General features: G+C 41.3%; 1 protein-coding gene across 1 annotated transcript in view; it reads right to left on the bottom strand.

The window, feature by feature from the left end:
- Nucleotides 1-365: 365 nt before the first annotated feature.
- The window catches only part of LOC311616738 (sulfotransferase 1C4-like), a gene marked incomplete at both ends in the record, with an annotated part of 41086 nt that continues 24793 nt past the window's right edge, over nucleotides 366-16658 (bottom strand). The window contains 3 exons of the mRNA XM_084872513.1: nucleotides 366-472; nucleotides 10889-11063; nucleotides 12919-13013. Coding sequence (XP_084728639.1) covers nucleotides 366-472; nucleotides 10889-11063; nucleotides 12919-13013 — 377 coding nt within the window. The remainder of the gene's footprint in view (nucleotides 473-10888; nucleotides 11064-12918; nucleotides 13014-16658) is intronic.

Raw genomic sequence — 16658 nt, 5'->3', positions numbered from 1 at the left:
TTGCCCCTGATTGGCTTGTGGGTGTGGCTGGTAGGTGTGGTTTGTGATGTGGCGGAGTGATGGTTAATTTGAATATTACTCTTTTATTAGATAGGATTACATGTTGGTACGTTGAAATTAATCTAAACACTAAAAATCTGCAGAGAGAGAAGGAAAATGCTGAGTATTGATACTGGATAAATGAAGTCTCATTTGGGTTAATCCAAAAAAGTAAATCATAAATTTAAGAATAAGAATGCCAGTTCATTGCTTAAAACCCTTACATAAGGTCATGCAAATCATTAGTAGTATTTGGAAACAATTCTCTTCTACTTCACATAGGCTGGCGAGGAATAGGTCTCATTTCCATGCTCTGATTTCTAGAGCTACATGCAGAATGACAGAGAGGTGTCAGCCATATTTTTCTCATAGATTTCATTAAATTGTTTGTTCTGAGCTTCAGTGAAGTGATTTTTCCAATCTCCAATGACTCCTAAAAAGAGTAATGTAAAATTCAATAATACGTTATGAACTTGGACCATTTTGCATTAGGTAATCCTTTTCCTCTCAATGCTTAAATTCCTTACATAGACATAGTTCATTGTCCTCCTGACATTGAATGAGAAATAATATTACCCATGGCACAGGTGAGGTACTTGTAAATAAAAAGCTTTGTTCTGAAACACTTGAGGAAGGCTAAAATCTAGATCATGGGTTCTCTAATTCTCTGTATTGCATTCTTGAGCTCTCTAATCTACCAGTACTTTGTAAACCCTTAGTACATCTAACATTCTATTTAAATTAATTGGATCTAATTTTCTTAGCTTCTCTTTACGGATTACTGGAGTGCTGTCTCCTCCTCTTATCTGTAGCTTTAGTTCAGGCAAAATTCATAGTTAAATACAAATGAGAATTCTCCTTTCCAATCTAAATGATCATTGCTGTTGCCCTAGCTGGGTTTGTTCAGTAGTTAGAGTGTCGGCCCATGGACCGAAGTGCCCCAGATTCAATTCTGGTCAAGGGCACATACCTTAGTTGCAGGCTCCCTGACCCCAGTTGGGGCATGTGTGTGAGGCAACCAATTAATGTGGGTCTCTCACATTGATGTTTCTGTCTATTTCTCCCTCTCCCTTCTACTGTCTTAAAAAAAAAAAAAATCAATAGAAAAAATACTCTCGGGTGAGGATAAACCAAAATAAATAAATAAATAAATAAATAAATAAATAAATAAATAAATAATTATTGCTTTAATGTATAAGTAAATTAAAGCAATCCTATGTAATAAAAGCCTAATATGCTAAGTGTCCGGTCATCCAGTGGTCTGTTCAACCAATCAAAGTACAATATGCTAATGATATGCTAAGGATGCTCAACTGCTTGTTATTTCATACATTGACCACCAGGGGGCAGGCGCTCCAACCAATAGGTTAGCTTGCTGCTGGGGTCCAGCCAACTGGGACTGAGCAAGATGGGCAAGACATATCCTGGAGCCCTACTGCAATCCCTACTTGGCTGATCAACCTCTGTGTTCCACCCTGGCACCGATTGTGCACCAGTGGGTGCCTTAGCCTGGCCTGTGCCCTCTCATAATCTAGCATCCCTCAGGCTATGTCAGAGAGCCAGTTTTGGCCCCATCCTGCAGGCCAGGCTGAGGGACCAAACTGGTGCACGAATTTGTGTACTGGGACTCTAGTATAATATAAAGGAGTGGTAGGGTTGGTTAACTTTGTTTCATGCTTATGCAATAGAGTATTCATATTTTTTTACTTTCAATAGCTAAAAATGGTCAGAGAGACCATAGAAAGCTATTTCTCTTTTGATTATTCTATGCTGCCTTCATTTAGGCTCTTATATCTGTGCAATGTTATTTTCATGTATGAAATGTCAATTTGCTTAATTTTCTAGGTTTAATAAATTATATGATGTGTCAATTGTCCTGCAAGAAAATTAGGTGTCCAAGTGGCATCAGCGAATTGGTAGAGGAGACACCAGCCTTCATCACCCCAGAAAAACTAATAATTAGACAGCGATCATGAACAAAAATAGACCTGGGAAGGCTTCAAGTGTCTAAGAACCTGAAACAACTCAGTGGGGGAAAAACAAGAGCATAACCATACAGAAAGAATTGCTGAAGAGATTGACATAGCTGACATATTTGGAGATGCTAGGAGCAAAAAAGGGTGAGGCTATCAGTATTAAACACACAGCAGGTGTCATTGTGGTTCACAGTGGCCTGCTCTGGAGAGGGCCTGGTAGTCTTTGTCACCCTTGAGCCTTAATAATCTTGTGACATCCACAACCACCCTGTGGCTTTCACAGAAGAAGACTCCAGAGTATTTGTCAGCATGGACTCCAGTGGCTTCTTCTATAAAAAACAAAACAAAACAAAACAAAACCACACACACAAAACAAACAAACAAAAAAACCTGGCAATTTTTCCCACTGAGGTAGGCAACAACCATCACCACCACAGAGCCCTCTAAAGGGAGAGACACTACTATGTGTCCTCTTCTCCAAGAAAGAGCCACTGTTGTGCTGCTCTGAGATCATGGCCTTTACTTACCTCAGCCCCATGCATGCACTGGACCCCAGGGCCCAATACACCCCATGCATGCCCATTCTCCATAGCCAGACCCCACAACCACTTAATATGTGCCTGGATTGCAGACTCTGGCTCCATGACCCCTTTATGAGCAACAACACCAGAAATACTAAAATCACCAATGCAGTAAGTGCACCCATGCCCCATACTTCAGGGCTGTAGCTTGTCTGCATGTACTTGCAATCTGTACTCTGGCTCTACAACTATTCTCTGTGAGTGCCCATACCTAAGACTCTGGAGCCACCATCACAGTAGCCCTTAACCCTGGATCCATTGTAATCCTGTGAGGTCCCACACTCTAACCCCTGGTCACATGCTTCTCTCCTGTAGGATAAAAAGAAATCAGGAGGACCTCAGCATCCTTTGTGAGGTCCAACATGCTGCTGTGACCACCTGCTCTCAGAAATGCAGGGGCTTCTGCAGTCTTCACTGATGCTGACTCAGTTGATGGAATGCCACAGAGCCCATACTGCTGTGCTCTCCCTGGAGTCAGAATTGCTGCAGCTCACCCAGTCAGTGAGCCCACACCACCCATAGGTGAAGGTCTTTCCTCACTGAAGCCAAATCACAAAGTCTGGAAGAGTGACTACTTCATCAAATCAACACAAGACTATGAGAAACATGAAAAAAATAAAGGAAACATGACATTGTCAAAAAGACACAATTGTAACCTACTCCAAAGGAATGGAAATCTATGAATTGCTGGATTAAGAATTCAAAATAGGGGTTAGAGCGCAACCAAAGGATTTGTATGCGAGCGTATTAGCATAACCAATGGACACAGACACTGGGGCTGTGGGGGCTTAGGGCCCAGGGTGGGAATGGCTGGGGGTGGGTGGTGTCAATCAGGGAAAAAGTAAAACTTTAATCAATAAATTAAAAAAAGAAAAGAAAAAAATTTAAAATAATTGTTTTAGGGGTTCAGCAAGCTACAAGAGAACACAGACAACTCAAGAAAATCAGGAAAACTATACATGAACAAAATGAAAATTTAAACAAATAAAAACATAAAAAATAATCAAACAAATTCTGAAGCTGAATAATACAATGAATGAAATGGGGATAAAATAGCAGATTTGATCAAGCAGAAGAAAAAAAAAATCTGAGAAAACTGAGACAAGGTACTTAAATAACCCGTTAGAAAAGCAAAAAGAAGAAGAATTAAAAAGAAGAAAGAAAGTCTATGGGATTTATGGGACACCATCATGAGGACTCATATATGAATCATAGAAATACTAAAAAGAGAAGAGAGAGAGAAAAGGGCAAAGAGCTTACTTAAGGATATCATGGCTGAAACTTTAAAAACTGAGGAGAGATATATACATCCAGGAACATGAAGCTCAAAGGTCCTTAAACAGGTTCAACCCCAAAGAGTTCCTCACTGAGACAGTGTAATCACACTGTTCCAAAACAAAGATAAATAAAATTGAAGGCAACCAGAGAAGAGAGACTCTTCACAGACAAGGAACCCTAATAAAACTATCAATAGATTTCTTAGCATAAACCTTGCAGGCTAGGAGAGAGTGAGATAATATATTCAAAGTGCTGAAAGAAAAACATACAGCTGTCAACCAAGAATATTTACCTGCAAAACTGTCCTTCAGAAGTGAAGGAGAGACTTTCCCAGGCAAACAGGAGCTGACAGAGTCAGTAACTACTAGACTTTCCATACAAGAACTACTAAGGGAGTTTTTTAGGCTGTAACAAAAAGGTGTTCATTTGTAACATGAAAACATGTGAAAGTAAAAACTTACTTGTAAAACTTAGTCTATAGTCAAATTTAGAATACAGTTAACTCTAGAACACCTTGGGTTTGAATTGCATAGTTTTACTTACGTATTTTCCGGCATATAAGACGACTCCCCTAATTTTACAGTTAAAACATAGGTTTAGGCCTATATTCGCTGTATAAGACTACTCCCCACTTCAAAGAAAAGACTTACTTACTTTACTTTGCCATCAAGATCTGCAGGTAATTTTTATGCAATTTTGGTCTTTGCCCCTGATTTTCGGTTGACTTTTTTTCGTTTCAAAAGTCGTCTTATATGCCAGAAAATACGGTATTCGCAAAATTTTCACTCAATAAATATAAAAAACTAGAGTCCCGGTGCACAAAATTTGTGCACAGGGTGGAGGGGTGTCCCTCAGCCCAGCCTGCACCCTTTCCAATCTGGGACCCCTCGAGGGATGTTAAACTTCCCGTGTAGGTCCGATCTCGGTCGGGAATTCCTCTCACAATCCAGGACTGCTGGCTCCCAACTGCTTGCCTGCCTTCCTTCCTGATTGCCCCTGTTTCTGCCTGTCAGTCTGATCACTCCTTAACCACTCCCATGCCAGCCTGATTTATGTCTAACTGCTCCCCTGCCAGCCTGTTTGCCCCCAACTTCCCTTCTCTGCCAGCCTGGTCACCCATAACTGACCTCCCCTGCAGGGTTGATTGCCTCTAACTGCCCTCCCTTGCAGGCCTGGTGCCTCCCAACTGCCCTCCCCTATTGGCCATCTTGTGTCCACATGGGGGCAGAATCTTTGACCACACAGGAGCAGCCATCTTGTGTTGGAGTGATGGTCAATCTGCATATTATGCTTTTATTAGATAGGATAGAGGCCTGGTGCATGGGTGGGGGCCAGCTGGTTTGCCCTGAAGGGTATCCTAGATCAGGGTGAGGGTTTCCTTGGGGTGTGGGACAGCCTGGGCAAAGGGCCTGTGGTGGTTTGCAGGCCAGCCACGCCCCCTGGCGACCCAAGCAGAAGCCCTGCTATCTGGAATTTATTTACCTTCTACAATTGAAACTTTGTAGCCTGGAGCGGAGGCCTAGGCTGGCCAGAGCAGGTGGAAAGCTTTGCTTCCTCCATTGCTGGGGGAAACCCTAGCCTGCCCTTTCCAGCTCCATGGCTGCCGCCATTTTTCTTGGGATTTATCTTCTATAATTGAAACTTTGTATCCTTGAGTGGAGGCTAGGGGAAACCCAAGCCTCTCAACTGCTCTCTGTGGCTACAGCCATCTTGGTTGGAGTTAATTTGAATACTCGCTCTAATTGGCCAGTGGGCGTGGCTGGTGGGCATGGCTTGAGTGGAGTTATTTTGCATATTACTCTTTTATTAGGTAAGATACTGTAAATGTATTTTCTTTTCCTTTTTGATTTTCTTAATGACATTTTATTTCCTCCAGCTTACTTTAAACTAAGAATGCAGTATATAATCTATACTAATAAAAGGGTAATATGCTAATTAAACCATACGTCTTTCGGACAATCTTCCAGATGTCCTTCCAGTGGCAGGGCCCAGGCAGAGGCAGTTAGGGGCAATCAGGCCAATAGGAGATAGCAGTTAGGGCGATCAGGCCAGCAGGGAAGCAGTTAGGGGCATTAGGCAGGCAGGCAGGCAGGCAGATTGGTTAGGGGCAATCAGGCAGGCAGGCAGGTGAGCGGTTAGGAGCCAGCAGTCCTAAATTGTGAGAGGGATGTCGGACTGCCAATTTACCCAATCCCTATGGGACATCCTCGAATGGTTCCAGATTGGAGAGGGTACTGGCAAGGCTGAGGGACAACCCCCTATGCATGAATTTTGTGTACTGGGCCTCTAGTACATAAAGAAAATATGTTAATCAACAGTACATGTTATTGGTAAGGCTTCTGATCAACAGTAGGCTATTAATATTTATGTTTTGGGAATCAAAAGTTATATATGGATTTCTTACTGTATAGGGAGTTGACACTCCTAATCTCCATCTTGTTTAAGGGTCAATTACACTCTAAAACTGGAATAGTGGTGTATAAATCATCTTTAAACCAGCACAAAGGTTAAAAACAAAGTATTAAAAATAACTGTAGCTATAATAATTTTTTAATGGATACAATATAAAAATATGTAAACTGTGATATCAAAAAATGTAAAATGGCGCCGTAACTGGTTTGGCTCAGTGGATAGAGCATTGGCCCGTGGATTCAAGGGTCCCAGGTTCGATTCCAGTTAAGGACATGTATGTTGGTTGCGGGCACATCCCCAGTGGGGGGTGTGCAAGAGGCAGCTGATCGATGTTTCTCTCTCATTGATGTTTCTAACTCTCTATCCCTCTCCCTTTCTCTCTGTAAAAAATCAATAAAATATATTTAAAAAAGCTCACCCTCTCATAAAAAAAAAAAGTAAAATGGCTGAAACCATGGATAGAGCATCGGCCTGTGGACTAAAGGGTCCCAGGTTCGACTCCGGTCAGGGGCATGTACATGGCTGTGGGCACATCCCCAGGGGGGTGTGTGCAAGAGGCAGCTGATTGATGCTTCTCTCTCATCAATGTTTCTAACTGTCTATCTCTCTGTCTTCCTCTCTGTAAAAAAATAAATAAAATATATTTTTAAAAATGTAAAATGTGGGGGAGGGAGTTAAAAGGCAAAGTCTTATATGCAATTAAAGTTAAGTTGTTATTAGCTTTATGGAATCAAAGCAAAACACTACAAAAATAATCAGTCACAAATTAAAATAGCAAGAGAGGAAGAAAGGAGAAAACTATAAAAGATTCAGAAAATAATGAACAAAATGGCAATAATAAGTCTTGATGTACCAATAACTTTTAATAATGTAAATGGTTTAAATTCTCCAATAAAAATAAATAGAGTGGCTGAATAAATAAAATACAATTTCAGCTTTAAGGAATAGGTTGAAAATGAAGGTTGAAAATTCCATGAATATAAAAACCAAAAGAGAATAGAAGTACTTAGACAAGATAAATTTTAAGTCAAAAACTGTCCCAAGAGACTAAGAAGATAAAGAGATCAATTTATAAAGAGTACATAACAATTATAAATATACTAGAGGCTCGGTTCACAAAATTTGTGCACTGGGGAGAGGTCCCTCAGCCCAACCTACTGGGAGTCCTCAGGGGATGTCCTACTGATGGCTTAGGCCTGCTTTCTATTGGGAACGGACCTAAACTGCAGTCTGGCCTCCCTTTGCGGGAGGTGACTGGGCTGATCAGGGGAAGGTGCCAGCTCCTCCATCACCCCGCTGCTGCAACCACTGCCAGTCACCACAGCCACCAAGGTATTTTCATCAACATGGACTCCAGTGCCTTCACTATGAAAAAATGACAACTTTCTTTAAGCATTTTCAAGATGTGTCTTTCATAGGATATGACATTTCTTTCTTTCTTTTTCTTTTTATCTTCACCTAAGGATATGTTTCCATTGATTTTTCCCCCCTTCCCTCTAATCCCAGGCTCAGGCCCTGTCCCCTGCCCTTCTGATCACCAGCTCGGGATGCCCAAGCTTTAGGCTTGGGAAGGGGATCTCCTCCTGCCCCTCCAATGGCCGCTGAGAGTGACCTGGGTGCCAAGGAGATACCCGGGACCCAGGAATATACGCTAATTAACCTCTATCTTTGTTGGGTTAATTTGCATACTCACTCTGATTGGCCGTGGGTGTAGAGGAGGTATGGCCAATTTACATGTTTCTCTATTATTATGTAAGACTAGAGGCCTGGTGAATTAATTCGTGCACGGGTGGGGTCTCTTGGCCTGGCTGGTGATCAGGGCTGATTGTGGGGGCCAGCCAGCCAGAGGAGTGTCTGTCCCCCGGTGATCAGTGTGCATCATAGCAACTGGTCGACCAATCATTCTAGTCATTTGGTCATAATGGTTGCTTAGGCTTTTATATATAGATAGATATTCACCCAACATCAGAGCTTTTAAATATATAAGGCACATACAAACTGATCCAAAGTGAGACATAAACAGCAATACCTCACTTTCAACAATGGATAGGTCATACAGGCAGAAAATAAATAAGAAGACATTGAACTTTATATCAAACTAGAGGCCTTAGCCCAGCCTGCACCCTCTCCAATCTGGGACCCCTTGAGGAATGTCTGACCTAAATAGGCAGTTGGACATCCCTCTCACAATCCAGGACTGGTGGCTCCCAATTGCCCTCCCTCAGGCCTGGTCCACCCCAATTGACCTCCCCTGCAAGCCTGATCCCCCCAACTGCCCTCCTTTGCTAGCCTGGTTCTCCCCAAAACTGCTTTCCATTGCAGGCCTGGTCTCCCCCAGCTCTTTTCTCCTGGAGGCCTGGGACCCACCAACTGCCCTCCCCTGGAGGCCTGGGACCTCCCAACTGCCTTCCCCTGAAGGTCTGGGTCCCCCACAACTGCCCTCCCTTATTGGCCTGGTCTCCCCCAACTTCCCTTTTCTGCTGGCCTTGTCACCCCTAACTTCCTACAACTGCCTTCCCCTGCAGGCATGGGGCAGCCATATTTGACCACACGAGGGCAGCCATCTTGTGTCTTGGTGTAATGGTCAATTTGCATATTGCTCTTTTATTAGATAAGATGGACTTCATATATATGTCATTCCATCAAAAGCAGCAGAACAGAACACTCTAAAGATCATTTGTTAGGTCACAAAAAAAGTCTTACAACATTAAGAACATAGAGGGGGCCAGGTATTTATAGTCAATGAGGACCACTGCCCTGGGCCCACACCAGCCAAACCTGTCTCTGGAGCTCTCTATGTTCTTGCCCTCCCTGATCCCCCAACTTTTCCCTAACCTGCCTTCTAAGCTGCACTCAGAAGGACCTGACATTGTATTCACCAGGTTCATTTCTGGACACCAGCTTTACTCCTTTTGCTGCTCCACAACTACTCTTGAGCAAAGAAGAAACCTTGAAGAATATTACTGCATTAGACCTGTAACTGATATATTTAATGCTGATCCTGGTTCCAACTGCTTTTATACCTCCCTGCCAGGTTAATCTTCCTAAAGCTGAGCTCAGATGATGTCATTCCTCACACCCTTTGAGTAGAAACTCCTCAGCTTGGCTTTAAAGCTCACATTTCCCAAATGGACCACATAAAGAGATAGAAAACGGAGACTCTCAGCACCATCCAACAACCTTTCTGATCAGTGGGATGACAGCTAGACAGAGCTCCATTAACCCAGGAATGAGACCCACCTTTGCTGGGGAAATGCCATAATTAGGCTGCTTGGAAGCAGGCACCTAAGTGTGAAGGACTGCCCGGCCCAGAGTAAAGGGAGGTATGTGTTGAATGCACTGGGGAGGCAGAAGGTGGAGGGACAGCCTCTGAGATGATAAAAAGCCAGCTTGCTGTCTATCATCCCATAATCCCACGAATCCTTGGTGAAAGTATTAATATCACAAAGTGCTTGGCAGGCACAGAATTCCATGGAAAGTAGTGAAGAGCTCTTGTGCATCTGATGTCCATCTTAGCCTAAGGCAGAAAATCAGGACATCCTGCGGAAACTAACCTCAAGGAATTCTCAGTGGGATTTGAACTCTCCTAGTCCCTAAAATAAATAGGTGCTGGCACCATGTTTCTCTAAATCTCTGAAGGGTGGAGAGGTCCCAGTTTCATCTGGTTTACACGAGTATTAGAATTAGGATGAAGGTAGCTTATCGTCAAAAAAAATGTTTTTTTTAATATATTTTATTGATTTTGTACAGAGAGGAATGGAGAGACATAGAGAGCTAGAAACATCGATGAGAGAGAGTCATCGATCAGCCGCCTCTTGCACACCCCCCACTGGGGATATGCCCGCAACCAAGGTACATGCCCTTGACCGGAATCGAACCTGGGACCTTTCAGTCCCCAAGCCGACGCTCTATCCATTGAGCCAAACCGGTCTCGGCAATCGTCAAAAATTTTTTTAAAAAAGAAGGTAGACATCATATCAAGTATTTTTTCCAACCACAATTGTATGAAACTAGAAAATAATTTATGGATATTTCACAAATATTTGAAATTTAAAGCATACTTTTGCACAACTGATGGGTCAAAGAAGAAATCGAAAGGACATAAAAAGTCTTTAAACAAATGAAAGTGGAACATACCAAAACTTACAGGATACTTCAAAAACACTTCTAAGAAGGAAGTGTACAGTGTGATAAATGCCTACATTAGGAAACAGAAAGATATCAAGTATGTGACCTAATTGAATACTAGCTTGAGAGGAATAATAGCCTCCCAGAGATTAAAGACTTTACTTGAGAAATAGTTTTGGGTCAAATACATTTTTGAAGCTCTGAGTTAACAAAATTAAACAAATTTCTTCTCAGAAAATCTAATATGCTCATGTGCTTTAAAGGGGGGCAGTGCATGTTTAAGTTTGTAGTTTCCCACATTTCTCTGTGAAACACGCTACATGGTCTAGGTCCCTTAATAAGGCTTTAAAGAACTCACTTAAGAAAACACTGTACATAGTGGATTCACTGAGCTTGAATGTTAGGAAACGATTTTATGAATTGATAATGTTTTTCCTATTATCAGAGGAAATACAAAGTGCATATATACATTACCTTTTCTCATGAATGGAGAAAGATGATGATTCATTTGAACATCATTTATATAGTTGGTCATGGGGTTCCTTTTCATTACATCAAATGAAGTGTTATAGACAATTTTGTCTAAAACCTCTTCTTTTAGGTCCTTCCCCAGGAATTTCATAACTTTCCTAATTTCACGTTTTGGATCCTATAGGGGAGAGTAGAAGAAATGTAGTAGATTTTTTATATATATATATATAAGGAAAAAATGTAACAATGAACAAATCTTAAAGAATTAAGCATTGGGATAATGGTTAAACCATTTTTTAAAATATATTTTATTGATTTTCCACAGAGAGGAAGGGAGAGAGAGAGCTAGAAATGTTGATGAGAGAGAAACATCAACTAGCACACCCCCCACCGGGGATGTGCCCGCAACCTATGTACATGCCCTTGACTGGAATCGAACCCGGGACCCTTCAGTCCGCAGACCAACGCTCTATCCACTGAGCCAAACCGGTTTCGGCTGGTTAAACAATTTAAAATCATATTAGTTTATGTTTAAAAGTAATTCTAACAAATATAATTCTATATTTAAATTTATGAATGTAAAATCAATAAGCATGTACATATAAAGTGTAATTGTATTAAAGCCCATTGTGTTTCATACTGTGCTATAGCCGATGCTAAGCGAACAAACAGAAAATTGTTTTATTTGGGAAGGTTATTATTTTACAGGTAGCAGATAAGAAGCTATTTGAGAGAATAGGTAACAGTCGTTCAAAATAAACAAGACAGGTCTCCTCCTTGTGACTGGAGAAACACACACACGGAGCCCACATTTCTTGGGCTTTGATGTCTGATGACTCTGGATCATTGCTTATTCCTGACTCTGCACATGTTGGGTATACCTGTTTATAGATGGACCTCTTGAGAGAGCCTTATATTCTGTAATGGGTTCCGGCTTCATCCAAAAGTGAAGAAAAGGGGTCCGGCCCCCTTTCACTGTGGCTCTTTCAAATAGACAGAGGGCTATGCTGGGGAAGTGGAGGGCGATGTTGAAACTTAGGAAAGCTGCAGAGAGCAAGTATGGCCCCAGCCAAACATTTGGAAGGAAAGAAGCAATACATTATTTCTACCCAGAGTAGAAGAAGAAGAGAGGCCATGGTTAATGAAGGAAATGAGTTTGTAATCCATGTCATAAACCGAAGCTTTGAGAACCATGGATCAGTCAAGGGCTACATTTGCCAGGCATTTATTTTACATATAAATTTATGATAGACTTTGAACCAAAGATTACACATGTTGCTAATGGGAAACTTATTTAAAATGACAAAACTTTAAAAAATATTTATTATTATTGTTATCTTTAATCCTCACCTGAGGATATTTTTCCATTGATTTTTAGAGAGAGTGGAAGAGAGAGGGAAAGACAGAGAGAAATATTGATGTGAGAGAAACACATCAAGTGGTTGTATCCTGCATGCACCCCGACCAGGGCCTGGGCCAGGAAGGAGCCTTCAACCGAGATATGTGTCCTTGACTGGAATCAAACCAGGGACCCTTTGGTCCGCAGTTCGATGCTCTATTCACTGAACCAAACAGGCTAGAGTGACAAAATTTCAATATACTTGTTTAAAAAGTGAACAAATTAAAACAGCTCTAGTCTTAATAGTTCTTTCCTATTAAGAATCCTAATTCTTTTCCTTAAAAGTCAGAACAAATGATGGGGGAGATAGAGATCCTGGAAGGAGGAACCTGGAGAGCTAAAGAGGGAAAAACTTGTGGCTAAAACAGAAGATCTCTTCCATGCTTCTGAATGAGGTGGGAATTGCCCCTAGAGTACAGAGAGGCCAGCAGCAAGAAACAGGCTGTGGAGTAAGGCAGCTACTGTACTGGTACCATGTTTGGAGCTTTGTATGTCTGTCACATGGCAAGGTGGTTGGAAAAGTTGAAGGTGGCATGCAAAATATTTTACATAGATAAGCTTTTATACGTTACTTTCCTTCATTGCTGTCATGGATCTGTAACTCAGGAAAAAAAAAGTCAAGTATATTTCTTACTTTCATCATTTCTTCATAGAAGAGATAGAGAATGGGGTGACTCTCTTTCTTCTTCCACCAGCCTTTCACGTGATCAAACCAGGAACCCCATACCACTGGAAGGAAGACACATAAGTGAGAGTGGGAAAAGACAAAAGAGAAAATTAGTTGTTTCCCCAAAATACAAATGGAAAGTGTGGTTGATCAACACAAGAGCAGAAGAACTTACTTTTTATACATCCTACATCCATATTCTGCATTACTTTTCTTCCTTTTGGAAGCTGGCAAGATTACAATCAGGCTCTAGAGCCTACTGGGTTTGAATCTCAGTTCTGACATAGTTGTATAACCCTGGGCCAGTTACTTAACCTCTCTTTGCCCCAGTTATTTTAATTCTCATCTCTGAAAGAAAACCAATAATAGTACCTACATCATAAGATAATATTAGGATTTGTTAATTTATTCTGCAGAGCCTACTATGTGCTCAGCACCATCCTAGGTAATGGGGATAGAGCAGTGGACAAGACAGGTGGACAGGTAGAAAGTCCTATTCTGAAAATGCATCTTGTAGGGGAGACAAATGAGTTAAATGTGAAATACATAGTATATGATATAGTGCATGTTTAGGAGAAAAAAAATCAGAAAGGGAGAGGGAAAATGTTGGGTTTATATAGAAGGTTTAAATGTTCATAGTCTTGCCAGAGAAGGATTCTTTGAGAAAGCAACATTGAGTAAAAACCTGAAGAAGGAAAGTGCTTTCTGGGCAGCAGGACAGCAAGGTAAAGTGCTGAAGCAGGAACTGCCTGGTGTTTGAGGTATAGAAAGGCAGGCAATGGGACTAGGACAGAGTAAGAGAGGAGCAAAGGAACAGGAGAAAAAATGTGAGTGGAAAAGAGGCCCAACCCTATGGGCCTTATGGGTCACGGTTCAGGCTTCGGCTTTCACTCTGAGTGAAATGGAATAGCATTGGTGGGCTTTGAGCAGAGGAGTGAGGTGGTCTGACTTCCCTTTTAACTGAATCCCCTTGGTTTCTGTGTGGAAAATAGATTTTAGCTTGGCAAGGTCAGAAGCTGAGAGATGGGACAGGGGCTATTAATTTTTTCAGGGAAGGAATGTCTGATGGTAGATTGGGCCAAAGTGGTTGGAGAAGTGCTCAGGATAGGTAAGATTCTGGATATAGTTTGAAGGTAGGGTTAACAGATTTGCTGTTGGATTGGATGTGGTGAGTAAAAAGAAAGAGGCCCAAGATAAGTTCAAGATTTTAGGCATAAGCAACTTAAGCACAGTCACAATTAACTAAGACGTGGAAGTCTCCAGAAGGAAAGATAAAAGTTTGGATTTGGATGTGTGAAGTTTGAGATGCCTCATAGTCATCCAAATGGAGATGCCAAGGAAGCAGCTGGGTCTATGTATCCAACACAGGGCAGAAGCCAGGAATAGAAGTGCAAATCTGTGGGTCATCAGCAGATGGATGACATTTGATACTAGGAGATAATTGGGAAAACCCCAAATCAATCTCTCTCTCTCTCTCTCTTCAATCTCTCTCTCTCTCTCTCTCTCTCTCTCTCTCTCTCTCTCTCTCTCTCTCTCTCTCTCTCTCTCTCTCTTTCTCTCTCTCTCTTTGTGGAGGAGGACCCTCCAAGGTTTTGATTTCCATGGTGTACAACTTAACCTCACTTTCAGCATGGTGTACAACTTAACCTCACACAGGACAAGATTAAGCTCTAATTTAGAAAGATCCATCTATACCTCAGCCCAGTCCCATGCTCTCAAATTCTTCAATTATTAATAGGTCACTTCTTTGTAAAAAGCATCTGACATCACTGTTAGAACATCCACTGTGAAATTTGCTGAAGACATTAAATCAGCAAAAGAATCTTAGGGTATAAATGAATCATTCTCAAAATCTTACCTAATAATAAACAAACATATAAATTGACCTTACCTCCACTATGCTCACACTCATCAGGAGTGAGTATGCAAATTAACCCAACAAATATGGAAGGTTAATTTGTATATGCAGGCGTGGAGCAGGTAAGTGGGGTGGGATGCCTGCTATGAGAGGGGGAGGGTGCTGAGGGCGCTACAGGAGTGGTGCTACGGCTGAAAGTGAGGACTTGCGGCTTCTGTGTGGCCAGGAGCAAAGCCAGGGGAAGGAAGGCCTAATTCTTGCACTAATATCGTTCAAGGGCCTCTAGATATCTTATAAGGAGCAAATTATAGCAATAATAGTTTTTGCCATTTAGGATTACAGAAATCAAATGGCAATTAAAGGCATATTTCTACACTTTACTGTGGACTCGTGGAAAATAATACTTTTAAAAGTATTTGTATTGATTATTGAGAAAGGGAGAGGGAGAAAGGTAGAAACATTAATGATGAGAGACAATCGTTATCAGCTGCCTCCTACATGTCTCCACAATTCAGGCATGTGACCTGACCCAGAATCTGAATCATGACCTTCTAATTCATAGGTCACGCCCAACCTATGAACTACACTGGCCAGGCATGTAAAATAATATTTTATCAAATTTATTCATAATTATTTTAGAGGTATAAGATTCAACTATAGGAGAACTGTAAAAGGCAATTATTTCTTCATAGATCAACATAAATAATTAGCAAAAGGATTTCAGACATTAACTTTGAGCTTAAATAATCAAGTAATATAGTGCAAATGCTTAGGTTTTAATCATGTGAAGCTGCCAATTGAACTGCAGAGTAGAAAACAATCTGCTCTTATATTTATATTATACCTCCCAAAAGGTATAAACTTGACAAGGTTTGCTTAAATTAGTTTTTTAATGTTTGAAAAATCTTGTTCCTATGAAGTATTCAGATAGATGCAAGAGTAGAGGCGATAGTATAATAACTGTCCGTGACCCATTACCCAGTTTCAATAACTTAATCACTTTAAAAAAATATATTATTGATTCCAGAGAGGAAGGGAGAGATAGAGATAGAAACATCAATGATGAGAGAGAATCATCGATTGGCTGCCTCTTGCACACCCCCTACTGAGTGAGGATCAAGCCTGCAACCTGGGCATGTGCCCTTGACTAGAACTGAACCTGGGACCCTTCAGTCCGCAGGCTTACTGCTCTATCTACTGAGCTAAACCAGCTAGGACAATTTAATCACTTTTTAATGTTCTTCAGGAGAAGGACTGATGTATTTTTTAAAATATATTTTATTGTTTTTTTTTTCACAGAGAGGAAGAGAGAGGGATAGAGAGTTAGAAACATCGATGAGAGAGAATCATCGATCAGCTGCCTCTTGCACACCTCCTACTGGGGATGTGCCCCCAACCAAGGTACATGCCCTTGACCAGAATTGAACCTGGGACTTCTCAGTCTGCAGGCCCACGCTCTATCCACTGAGCCAAACCGGTTTCAGCAAACCTGAGACTCTTCAGTCCATAGACCAATGCTCTATCCATTGAGCCAAATCAGTTGGGGCAGGACTGATTCATTAAATGGTCTAATAGTATTTGAGATTTAGAAAAAATCAAGAATCTTGTGGTAACTTACTTTTGACACTGGAAGCATGATTGTAGTTTGTTACTTCAAAGCACCATGGGCCACCATGTTACCAATTCATGATGGTCATGGTTAGAAAACTTGATCATGCATAAAACCTTTCTCTCCAGTAGAACATGTAGGTAATTGGGAAGACATGGCAGCCAAATACACAGGATTTGAGCTTAATGAGGCTTGCCTATGTTCAAATTCTATTCCCTACTCTTGCTAACAGGGTAATCA

The sequence above is a fragment of the Pipistrellus hanaki genome, assembly GCF_964339955.1.
Source record: "Pipistrellus hanaki genome assembly, chromosome: 2".
Lineage (NCBI taxonomy): Eukaryota > Metazoa > Chordata > Mammalia > Chiroptera > Vespertilionidae > Pipistrellus > Pipistrellus hanaki.
The sequence above is the reverse complement of the archived record's forward strand: the minus strand, read 5'-3'. Positions and strand labels throughout refer to the sequence as shown.